This window comes from Helianthus annuus, chromosome 9 (genome assembly GCF_002127325.2).
Source record: "Helianthus annuus cultivar XRQ/B chromosome 9, HanXRQr2.0-SUNRISE, whole genome shotgun sequence".
NCBI lineage: Eukaryota > Viridiplantae > Streptophyta > Magnoliopsida > Asterales > Asteraceae > Helianthus > Helianthus annuus.
Genome location: NC_035441.2, coordinates 71,245,538 through 71,258,296, shown reverse-complemented (window position 1 = coordinate 71,258,296; position 12,759 = coordinate 71,245,538). Strand labels below are relative to the sequence as shown.

At 39.8% G+C, this 12,759-nt stretch overlaps 1 protein-coding gene across 1 annotated transcript; it reads left to right on the top strand.

The window, feature by feature from the left end:
• Positions 1-633: 633 nt before the first annotated feature.
• On the top strand, positions 634-3,871 carry LOC110943317. Its single transcript, XM_022185068.1, has 2 exons — positions 634-1,215; positions 3,794-3,871. The coding sequence occupies exons 1-2, from the start codon at positions 634-636 to the stop codon at positions 3,869-3,871; spliced, it is 660 nt and encodes a 219-aa protein (XP_022040760.1).
• Positions 3,872-12,759: the final 8,888 nt, after the last annotated feature.

Here is a 12,759-nt window from a genome sequence, read left to right as displayed (position 1 = left end):
ATGCTACCAGAATCAACGTAACTGGTGCAGAACTTTAACCATTGATTCATAATGTTGTTACCAAGGCCATGGATAGGCAGTTTAATGAATCAAGTGGTACTCGGAGCAAGACCCTATCGGTACCTCATTCTAAATCACACCCTAAGACTCACTCTGTGGCTCATAGTAAGCCACCATCTAAAACTCACGAGTCAAAGAAGGATGATGGCCAACACTCTTCAAATCAGCATAGCGTTCCGTCTAAGAAGATTGTATTTGATAAGGAGCCACGAGCAAAAACCTATTCTTATAAGTATTTCATCTCTTGCAAGCCCAGGGATTTCATTGGGGAAAAAGGAGCCCTTGATTTCATGACGTGGCTAGATGAGATGGATATGGTAGTTGATATTAGTGGGTGTGCAGAGCAAGATATATGTTTCACAATCGTTCAAGGGAGAAGCTCTAGCTTGGTGGAGGTCCTTAATCCAAGCTACTGAAAAGATTCCGTTATACAACTTAACATGGGCTCAGTTTGTTGCTTTGATCAAAGAGAATTTTTGTCCTCAACATGAGGTTGAGAAGATCGAGACTGACTTTCTGACATTGGTTATGAAGAACTTGGACTGTCAGGCATATCTCACGAGTTTTAACACCATGTCTCGATTGGTTCCTTACTTGGTGACACTGGAACCAAAACGTATAGCCCGTTTCATTGGGGGTTTAGCCCCGGAGATCAAAGTTAGTGTGAAAGCATCTCGACCTACTACCTTTAGATCTGTAGCTAATTTGTCATTATCTCTTACCCTTGATGCGGTCAGGCAGAGATCGCTTAGGCATTCTGATGAGGGGAAGAGGAAACATGAGGATGATAACTCACATCGTTCAGATAAGAAGTGTAAAGGGAATTCAAATCACAAGAAGAGTTCGGGATTCAGAAAAGATGGCCAACAGTCGGATGAGAAGCCCAAATGCAAGACCTGCAAGAAGTGCCATATGGGAAAGTGCAGGTATGAATCGAAATCCCAATCGCAGCCTAGGGCTTGCGGGATCTGCAAATCTAGTGAGCATAAGACGTTGGACTGTAAGACGATAAAGGATGCGACTTGTTACAACTGTAACGAGAAGGGGCATATCAAGTCTAACTTCCCAAAGTATGCCAAGAAACCTGAAGAAGGTAAAAAGACCAATGCTCGGGTCTTTCAGATGAACGCTCAAGAAGCGATTCAGAATGACAACGTAATAACAGGTACCTTTCTTATCAATGATGTTTATGCAAGGGTATTATTTGATTCGGGTGCAGATAAGTCGTTTGTCGATGATAAATTTTGTAAGTTATTAAATCTACCTGTTAAAACCCTAAGCATAAAATATGAAGTAGAACTGGCCGATGGTACCATAGAAACTACTTCAACTATGTTAGATGGATGTTTTATATCCATTAGGAACCACTCCTTTCCGTTATCTTTGCTTCCTTTGAAATTAGCTGGTTTCGACATAGTAATTGGCATGGATTGGTTATCTCATAACCAAGCCCAGATTGTTTGTGACAAGAAACAAGTGGTTATCAAGACTCCGTATGGTGAGCCACTTACCATACAAGGAGATACTCAGTATGGGTTGCCTAGGAAAGCGTCTATGCTTAAGGCGTCAAGATGTCTGAAGAAGGGTTGTATCATTTACATGGCACAGGTAACTATTGATGAACCAAAGGCCAAGGTTGAAGACATCCCTGTTATTTCCGAATATCCAGAAGTATTCCCTGAAGAACTACCTGGTTTACCACCAGATAGGCAAGTGGAGTTTAGAATTGACATTATTCCTGGAGCAGCACCAATTGCAAGAGCACCTTATCGGTTAGCACCAACTAAAATGAAAGAGTTGAGGACTCAGCTAGATGATTTGTTGGCAAAAGGTTTTATTCATCCTAGCTCGTCCCCTTGGGAAGCGCTGATTCTATTTGTGAAGAAGAAGGATGGCTCGATGCGTCTATACATTGATTATCGCAAGCTAAACAAGGTTACAATCAAGAATAGATATCCATTGCCCAAGATCGATGATCTGTTCGATCAACTGTAAGGGGCTAGTTATTTCTCCAAGATTGATTTGAGGTCAGGTTACCATCAGCTAAAGGTCAGAGATGAAGATGTGCATAAGACTGCATTCAAAACTCGTTATGGTCACTACGAGTTCTTAGTGATGCCTTTCAGGCTCACTAATGCACCAGCAGCATTAATGGATCTCATGAATCGCGTTTGCAAGCCTTATTTGGACAAGTTTGTCATCATCTTCATTGATGACATTTTTATTTATTCAAAGAACCAGACTGATCATGAAAAGCACCTTCGATGTATTCTTAAACTTCTTCAGCAAGACAAGCTCTATGCCAAGTTTTCAAAATGCGAGTTTTGGCCTCGTGAAGTCGAATTTCTTCGACATGTGGTTAGCGAGCGTGGTATCCAGGTGGATCCCGCTAAGATTGAAGCCATCATGAATTGGCAAGAGCCGAAGGCGCCCACAGAGATTCACAGCTTTTTTGTGTCTAGCAGGATATTACAGGCGTTTTATTGAAAATTTCTCAAGGACTACAGCACCCCTAACTTCATTTGTTAGGATCTGAGTTTGGTTTTGAATGTGTTTTATGTTTGAATTAAGATGAACAATGAACAAGTAGTGCAGCGGAATATAAGTGGAAGCAAACTTTACACAATCAAACAGGAGAATTGCTTTCAACACACATTTTCAACAAAGAACCGAATGATTGAATTTATTTCAACAACGATTACAATTGCACGTATGTAACAAACTCCCCCTCAGCCTAAGCTCATAATGATTTGTTCGTACAGGAAGAAAGATGGTGAAGAGCTAATAGAACAGTACAGAGTACTGTTCTATTTATAGGCACGGACAAACCACTGAGGCATCTTTTCTGACGTCACCATGAAAGTGACATCTAACCTCCTAACAAACTCTAACAACTGATCTATACAAGTACTGTTGTGCTAACAACTGTTATACAATACATTATATGAAACAAACTAAACTGCTGCTGAATCCTTCCACTGATGTGAACCCAGCAGTACTTGACATATCCAACAGGGCTTGACTCATAGCAGTAGATTGAACAACAGGGCTTTAGTCTTCATCAGTCTTTGACTTGATCAGTAGTTGTAGGTCAGCAATTGTAACGATTAGTAAATTGGAGGTCATCAGATGTTGTAATCACTTTCAAGGGGAGAGACTTGAATACATAACATCTGCTTATTCTGGATCCACTGCCCTGATCCAATTTTGGCTTTAATTATCTATTCCTTTGATAGGGTTCAATCCCAACAATCTCCCCCTGGAACAGATAATGCCAAAACCCTTCATTATATGTAGATCTTTATTGCCTCATCAACAGTTCCCTTATCTGCCCTTTGAGTTGTAACTCAAAGTCTAAGGCATCTGTATCATCTTCATCCCTTTTCAGTGGAAGATCAAGGAGATCCTATCTTCAAGACTTAGGCCAAGTGCTTATTCCTTTGTTATTTTCTTCACTTCTCCACTAGACTTGATCACTGTCAGTACGTGGGTCTGTTTGTCAGTTTTCCACTTTAGTACCTTTGAGTCTGGTGGGTTTCTTGGGAGATTTTTATTGAATGAGGAGTTTGGTGATGTTGGCCTATTGATGACTGACTGAGCAGTGCTTGCAGGTTGATCCAATCCAAGAGTTTCTACTATCATCCTCTTAATGCCCTCTTTTACAAGGTCATCACCTGCCATTAATTCTTTCACTGTTTCAGCATCCAACTGTTTTTTTTGCCTTCTTTTATAGATAGCAGCACCAGTTGGAACAGTGGCTCTCTTGATTTGCAGCTTGGGTGGTCTTGTTGAGACCTCTGCTTCAGAGTAGTCAGGTTTTTGTGGAACTTTTGGATCTTTCTTCCTTAGTTCCTCCAATCTTTTGTAGGTGGCCCTGACTTTATCTTCTCTCCATCTCATCACTTGATTTTCAGACCCATAATCAGCAGCAATTATTCCTCTTTCATTCTCCTCAGCTCTACCTTTTTATCAGGTACATTCTTCTTGTACTTTGCCCAATCAGGAGGAGTATGTTTGACTTTGTTTTTGATCATGTCTTGAATCCTGGCTGCTTCTCTTTCCAGCTCAGGAATGGTCCAGTCTTTATACATGTATTTTTCTCCTTTGTATTTCTTGTAAGCCATAATGTTGTCAACATAATCTTTTCTCAGGGACTCATCTGCCCTTTCTGAGATTTGCTGACATACATTCTTTGCAAATTGCTCCAAGGATCTGACTTGTGTAAGCAAAAATTGATAATGTCTCTGAATTTCTTTGTCAGTCTTTCCTTGAGCATCTCTTTTGGAGATATCCTCTGCTTGTTTAGCTTTGACTTTCAAATATTCTTCAATGTTATTGGGCCTGGGATATCCTTCAACAGATGGTAATCTCCTTTTTGCAGGGTCATCCTCATAATAGAAGGATTTGATTTCTTCTCTGACTGCTATGAGCTCAAGAGGAAATTAAACACCTGCAGGAGCTATTGGCTTTTGAATCTGAGCTGATGAGAGAGGAACAGGGTTTGGTATTGTAACAAGTGATAGAGATTTTGAAGATGTTGGTGGTGGTGAAATATCATCATCTTTCAGAATTAACCTTCTCCTTTTTGGTTGAGGAGAGGCTGATGATGTTTTGGGTGGATCAGTGGTGGTGATTTGTGGCTGGCTAACAGTTGTTGAAACAACAGGTGTTTCAACCATTGTTGCCATTACAACAGATGTTGTAACATCTGTTGTCTTCTGCTTTTTGGCAGGAGATGAGGGTGGTTTTGATAATGTTTTTGGTGGTGGTGGTAAGGCAGTGGTTGTGGTGTGTGTTGAAGTGGTGTGTGTTGACGTGATGACAGGTGTTTGGCTAACAATTGTTAAAACTACTGAAGTATTAGCAGTTGTTGATACAACAGGTGTTACAGCAACTGTTTGGGTGGAAGATTGATGTTGGGGGCTTTTGGAAGGTGGTTTGGGAGTATGCTTTGTGAGTCTGGATGGTGTGGATTTGGGTTCCCTCACTTTTCTAGTGGGATTCTTTCTTTTTGGCTCAGGATTTTTAAGATCCTTTGGCTCAGAACAATCCTGCGCATTCAACTCCATATAAGCTCTTTTCTCCTCATTCCACCTGGACATGTCCTTTGCCTCTCTGTCCCTTTTTACACTTGCTTTTGCTTCAGAAAGTGCATTTGTGGTAACATCAATCTTTTTACTACCATCTGGCAAGGGAATGTCTTAAGTCATGGCATCTTTTTCTGGTTCAACATAAAGACCATCATCTATTCCCTTCTTCTTCCACTGCTTGATTTTCTCCCCCTTTTTGGCATTATCTGGAGGTGGATTATCAATGAAGAGAACAGTGGGAGGAGCTTTGCCAGTGGTGTTCAGGATATGGACTTTTATAGCTTTGATGTCAGCTTGAGTATCTTTGAATCTTGACTCCATGAGAGTTCTAAATTTTGGATTTGAATCTCATGCTGCTGATCAGCTAAATCCCTTTGTTGTTTGAGCAGTGGTTGAAATAAACTCCATAACTCATTTGCAGCAGGTGCATGTTGTGCAGAAGCTTGAGCTGGAGCAGTAGTGGGTGGTACCTTTTGAACTTTCAACACCTGTTGCAGCATGTCTTTGATTTCTACAACAGATGTATCCAGTTTGTTAATTCTAGCAGTCAATTCCCGGTATATTAAACCATCACCCAACTTAATGGGATCATTGGATTTCCCACTAGCAGTGTTTGTAACAGTGGTTGACTAAGGGAGTGTACTCCAAAAGTCATCAACTGATGCCCCTTTGTCTTGGAACTGGGGACTTCTTCCTTCAAATTGAGAGACCCTTTTTAGTGAACCAGTAAATATTGGATACACAGGAGTTCCCAGAGAAGAAATTGCCTTCAAGGAAGTCTTAGAGATGTAACCACTGTCCAAATGTAAACCAGTGGGTTCAACACTTGTAGTTGCTGCTTCACTTGAACTACCACCAAGAGTTACTTGTAACTCAAGGGGTGTAACCTCCTTAGGTTGTGCTGGTGGGTTAGCAATGATTGATACATCAGACCCAGTCATTTGTTGAGGTATGTTCTCATTTACAGGTGATTGAGAAGGACTGGTTTGTGCCTGGTTCAACTCAAGAGCATCCAACAATATTTTTGTTTGTGGGGGAATTGTGGAGGTGAGTTGGGTGTAGAAAGAGAATTGGCCCCGGGCATTGGGCTGTGGATGATGGAAGCAAGTGATTCCAGAGCATCATATTGTGGTGTCCCTATTTGTACAACCTGTTCTTTTTGAGAAGAAGCAGGAGGAGTTTCTGGTAAAGGTTGAGATCTTTCTACCATCTGCTGTGAGGAAGTAGCAGCAGTGGTTTCTTGTGACTTTTGTGCTGCCACTGGCAGTTGCTCTAGGATCTCATCTTCTAGAGTTGCCTGTTTTGTGGGTTTGGGGGGCTTTTGTGTTTTATTTTGTTTTATCCTTTTGGTGATTTTAGGTATGGGTTTCAAAGTAGTTGTTTTGCTGCTTTGATCACCTAGAGCAGTGGGCTCAGCAGCAGATACCTAAGGAGCAGTGGTAGCTACTAAATTCTGCTCAGGCACCTCTGCTTTTGTTTTGCAAGGTGTTGATAATCTTGTAAAAGTTTCAGTTTGAAGCCCATTTATTTGAAAGGAGTCACATTGTTGGTACACAGAAGCATCATCCCTACCAAATTTCTTTGTAAAATAATAACTTAGAAATCTTGGAAATAGTAAGAATGGCTTTTTATCAACATTTTTAACCAAATCATTAAAGATTTCCTGGGAATAATTAAAGTTTTCATCTTGTAAGATTGCATATCCCATGTATTGAATCTTTAATGGTATCTCATTAAAAGCAGTTGTTTTATTTGAAACACACATTAAGAGGGTATGGAACAAAAATCGTGTTGCAGGTGGAAAATAACCTTTTTGTAAGGTATCCCTCCTCATTTCATCTGCATACCCCCTTTCAAGAAAATCATTTTGAAGTTCGTTTTTAGTGAAGAGGTTTTTACCTTGCTGATCATTTAGTTCGAATACCTCTGAGATGGATTGTGGTGTGATTTGCACTGTTTTGCCCATTAAAGAAGAATTAATGGCTATGATGTCTTCACCTTGTTTTTCAAGGGTAGCATATTTCCAAAATTCCCTCTGGGTTTTCAGGTAAATCGGAGCATCGGCTGTCAACAAAGTTTTGTACTTTGAAGATGCCATGGTATCAAGAATGGAGTCGTAGATGTCGATGGTGCCGGGTTTCGTGAGAATACCCAAATAGTTGTGAGGAGCTTTGTACGGAATTTCAATGGAAGTTGTAGCCATTTGAGTGGCCTGTTTAGAAGATGATTTTGAAGTGGATTTCCCCGATGACTTTGATTTTGTCATTTTGGAAAGAAGATTGATGAAGGATTTGAGAGACGAAGATGGAAGCTGCTTTGAGAAAGGAATTTCTTTGTGAATTCAATTCGACAGTAAAACCCTGTTTGGGGGTTTTGAAGAGGGTTTTATAGAGGAAAAAGTGAAAGCTGACGTGGCAGCGGTTACAAAAGGTCTGACCACTATGTACTGTCCACGTGCCAGCCCCTGATGAAATGAAGGACAAGTACTCTATGAAAACCACTGATGGAAGAAGATCAGTGGTTGCAACGTAACAAATGAAAGCAGTGGGTGATTCTTACTATTAGTAGATAGCATATAAGTGGATAGAAACATTGATTTTGAGCAACAATGCTTATCAAGGATATGAGAGAACAGGGGTTGACTTTCAGCAGTGGACAGACTTTTAAGTAGAACAGACTTTTGAACAAAACAGTGGTTATGGCAGACTTTTAAGGATTTAATGAAAAAATCATTTTTAGCTATTTTTAAGGATGGATTTTTGATTTTCTGAAAACATTTTAATGCTTTTATTCATAGAAAATTAGGATTTTGCCTGTTATTCCATGTTTAGCATGCCAATCCTAGAGATCAAACTTTCAAAGGTGGATGTGTCTAAAGCTTTGGTTAGCACATCTGCCAGCTGATCTTTAGTTGGAACATGATGCAGAGAAATCAAACCTTTTTCATAGCAATCCCTCACAAAGTGATGTCTGGTATCAATGTGCTTGGTGGTTGAGTGGGAAACTGGATTTTTGATGATATTTTCTGCTGCCTGGCTATCCAACATGAGTGGTTTCTTTAAGGCAGTGATACCAAAATCCAGCAACTGATTTTGAAGCCATAGCAGTTGGGCTATACAGCTTGCAGCAGCTATATATTCTGCCTCAGCAGTGGATGTGGAAACAGCTGCTTGCTTTTTGCTTTGCCAAGAAACTAAGCAATTGCCTAAGAATTGGCACCCTCCTGAAATGGAGTTCCTTGTCTTGTCACATCCAGCAAAGTCACTATATGAGAAACCTGAAAGCTCAATTTTACCATCAGCTGGATACCAGATACCAAGTGTGGGAGCACCTTTAAGGTATCTAAATATCCTTTTTACAGCAATAAGGTTTGACTTTCTAGGGGCTGACTGGGATCTTGCACAAACACATGTTGCAAACATGATGTCTGACCTAGATGCAGTTAGGTACAATAACGACCCAATCATGCTTCTATATAAAGTTTGATCAACCAAATCATCCTTCTCATCAGACATGACTATTTTATTGGTTGCAATGGGTATACTGCATGGCTTACAATCATCCATATCAAATTTCTTTAATAGTTCTTTTGCATATTTGCCTTGATGGATGAAAGTGCCATTTTGCAGTTGCCTTACTTGGAGACCAAGAAAGCACTGGAGTTCACCCATTGCACTCATTTCAAACTCAGCTGTCATGAGTTTTCTAAACTCTTCACACATTTTACTACATGTGCTTCCAAAATGATGTCATCCACATAAATCTGGACAATCATCAAATCCTTTCCTCTCCATTTTAAAAACAATGTTTTATCTATTTTACCTCTTATGAAACCAATGGATATTAGGAAAGTGGAAAGGGTTTCATACCAGGCCCTTGGTGCTTGTTTTAGGCCATACAAAGCTTTATTTAGCTTGTAGACATGATTTGGATTAAATGGATCCTCAAATCCTGGAGGTTGACAAACATAAACCTCTTCTTGAATCTTACCATAGAGGAATGCACATTTAATATCCATTTGATACACCGTGATTTTGTGGTTGATAGCAAAGGCCAGAAATAATCTGATAGCTTCAAGTCTTGCTACAGGGGCAAATGTTTCATCATAGTCAATGCCCTCTTCTTGTCTGAAACCTTGAACCACAAGCCTGGCTTTATTCTTGACAACAATGCCCCTTTCATCAGTTTTGTTTTTAAAGACCCACTTTGTGCCAATAGGACTTACATCCTCTAGCAGTGGTACAAGCTCCCATACTTGTTGTCTTTTGAACTGTTGGAGCTCTTCTTGCATGGCTTCTACCCAGCTGTTGTCTTTCAGTGCCTCTTGGTACTTGACTGGCTGATATAGGAAACCAGCAAAAAGACAAATGTTTTGGGATTGACTTCTTGTGAGCACCTCTTCATTGATGTTGCCAATGATTTGGTCAGGTGGATGAGATTTCAAGAAGATAAGATCTCCTTGGTATGGAGCAATGGCATTAAGTGGTGAGGGTTGCAGATGTGAATCATCTGAGCTAACCACTGCTGGTGACTTTGATGATCCAGCAGTGGCTTCAAAAGGTGGTGGAATAGGAGGTAATGGTGTAGACACATGCTGACTTTGATCCACTGTTTGAGGACTTTTATCAACAGTGCTTGATGATGTGGAAGCAGGGGTTAAAGGGCTACTTTGGTCAACAACTGTTGAGGTAGCAGTGGTTGAGCTTTGACAGCTGTTTTGGACATCTGCTGCTCTTCCCATGGAGACAGACCTTTGTTGAGGAATGATGACTTCATACCCATAGTCTGATGATGATTCTTTTGATGGACCTGCACTGTTAGTCTTGACAACAGTATTTTCAAAAGTAAATTTATCAAGATCAAACAACTATGCAGGATTTGCTTGGATTTTCATTGATGAAAGTTCATTGAACTTTACATTCAGAGTCTCTTCCACTGTTTTGGTCCTTGTGTTAAACACTTTTTAGGCCTTAGCGGTGGTTGAGTATCCCAGATGATACCCACTGTCTACTTTGGCTGCAAATTTTGAAATAGAATCTTTTAAGTTTAAAATGAAGCAGGGCAACCAAATACTTTAAAGTATGAGATCAGTGGTTTGATTTTATACAGCAGTTCATAGGCAGTCTTTTGATGCCTGGGGTTGATTAAAACTCTGTTTTGGACATAGCAAGCAGTGTTTACTGCCTCTGCCCAAAAAGTTAGTGGCAAACCTGAATCAACAAGCATGGTTCTGGCAGCCTCAATCAAGGTCCTGTTCTTCCTTTCCACAACCCCATTTTGTTCTGGTGTTCTAGGAATGCTGTACTACCTTACAATTCCTTTTGACACATGGAAATCATCTAACTCCTTGTTTCTGAACTCTGTACCATTATCACTTCTAAAGACTTTTACTGGCAAGTCAAACTGCTTTTCAACCTGTTTCACAAAGTCTTGCAGAATACCTGCAGTCTCATCTTTTGAGTGTAAAAAGTAAGTCCATGTAAACCTAGAAAAGTCATCAACAATAACCAGACAATATATCTTTTTCTTAAGACTCATGACTTTAACTGGGCCAAACAAATCCATATGAAGCATTTGCAAGCATTCAGTTGTTTTGGACTCATCAATTGATTTATATGAGCTTTTATGTTGTTTTCCTTTTAGGCAGGAAACACAATGCTCAGGACAGGTGAACAGTTTTTGAGGTAAACCTCTTACTAACCCCTGTTTTGAAATGGCAGTGATTGTCTTGAGATTTGTGTACCCCAATCTTCTGTGCCATAATTCTGTCTCTTTGTTAGAGGCAGCTGAGAACAGACAAGCATCAGTTCTGGGGCTCTCTTTTGACATGTCAACTACATAAACATTGCCACTTCTTTGAGCAACAAGTTTGGTTTTTCCATTTTTAATTATTGCTTCAATCTTTTCAACCATTTCTGGTCCAACAATCCTACAATAATCCTTTGTGAAGAATGAGCCATACCCCTTATCACTCATTTGTGAGACACTTAGGAAGTTGAATTTTAGATTGTCTATCAGATTGACATTTTCAAATTTTACATTACCAGATTTTACTGTACCAAATCCCAGAACTTTCCCTTTACTATTATTGCCAAAGGATATATCACCCCCTCCATGAATTTTGAAATCTTGAAGAAGGGCTTTACATCCTGTCGTGTGCCTGGAGCCCCCACTATCTACATACCAAAGAGTATCTAGGCATGCGGAAGCTCCTTGCACATGAAGTAAAAGGATTAGTTCATTAAGGTCTCCAAAGCCAATAAGGATTTGGATGGGGTCTCAACAGTGTCTGGGATGAGTTTAGGTGCATGGACAGTGGTTAGCTAAGGGGTTTGAACATTTTTGGGAATGTTTTTCTCTAACCACTGTTGGGGGTTTTGACCAATCACCTGCTGATAACCAAAAGGATGCCTGTTCACTTTTGGTTTAGAAGGTTTTTTGTAAACCTCATAAACATGCGGGATTCTTTGGTATGATGGTTGTCCCTTACCTCTTCTGTATTGATTGGCAGGGGGTGCATCAGTCACCTGAACATCTCTTTGGACAAATGTTTGGTTCAGCTACTTTGTGACAGCTATTTGGACTGGCACAAACAGTGGTTGTTTCTTGGTGAACTTGACAGATGATGCTGATGAACTTAAGGATGTTTTTACAGTGTACTCATTCCTTTTTTCATCAAAGGATTTGAAATACACACATTCTTGAGTTTTGTGGTTTGTTTTACCACAGATGGTGCAGCTCTCAGCAGGTGTGATGACACTTGTTTTGTTTATATCATACGCTTTTAGATGAAAACAGTCTTTTGTTAGATGATTCTTTTTTTCACAAAAATCACAAAACAAGTTTTTGTTCTTTTCACTTTTCTTCCTTTTCTCAGACTCCTTAGCAACAGAGTTTTGAACCACTGTTGGGATGTCTTTAAGAGGAATGACCTTTGCTTTAGGAGCTTTTACACCATCAGTGGTTGTGAAGTCCATTGGTTTAAAATTTTCAAGAATGTCACACTCATCAGACCATGTGGGTTTAAATTGGTATTTCTCAATTTCCTTAAAGGTTGAGGACCCCACTGATCTTTCCAGAGTGATTTTGTAACCAAGTTTGTCAGTTATCTTAACTTCTTGGCCGTTCTTGTTGGTTGGTGTTATTTCAACAGAACCAGCTTGTTTTGCAGCAGTGTTTTCAGTTTCATCATATTTTCTAAACCCTATGCTGAATTTTACATTGCTTTCAAGCTGTTTCTCAAGCATGACCTCATAACCTTAGCAAGATTCCACCCATCTTTCACAAGTGATTAGGGTGGACTCCAACTCCTTTTTGCAAACCTGATATTTTTCTATCATAGTTTGGAGTTGGTTCTTGGTTATGCTATGCTCATCTTTGAGACTGTAGATTTCTTTATCTTCTTCAGCCAATTTGTTTTTAAGTTCTTCTAAGGACTTTTCAAATTTGACTTCATCATTCAACACTCTATCCCTAAGGTTTTCATTCACCTCTTTAATGTTAGCAAATGCTATAATGCATTTGTCTAAACACAGATTTTCTAGAACCTGAGATGATACCTTAGCTGCAGCCATCATGGCACAGTCACAAACATGCTTTTCTTCATCAA

What these genes read in the sequence shown, in the direction of transcription:
- LOC110943317 (XM_022185068.1), top strand. Translation starts at nt 634, where the DNA reads ATGTCTCGATTGGTTCCTTACTTGGTGACACTGGAACCAAAACGTATA. An exon ending in AAGCGATTCAGAATGACAAC is followed by an intron (nt 1,216 to 3,793) that starts GTAATAACAGGT and finishes CTTCTTTTATAG; the next exon opens with ATAGCAGCACCAGTTGGAAC.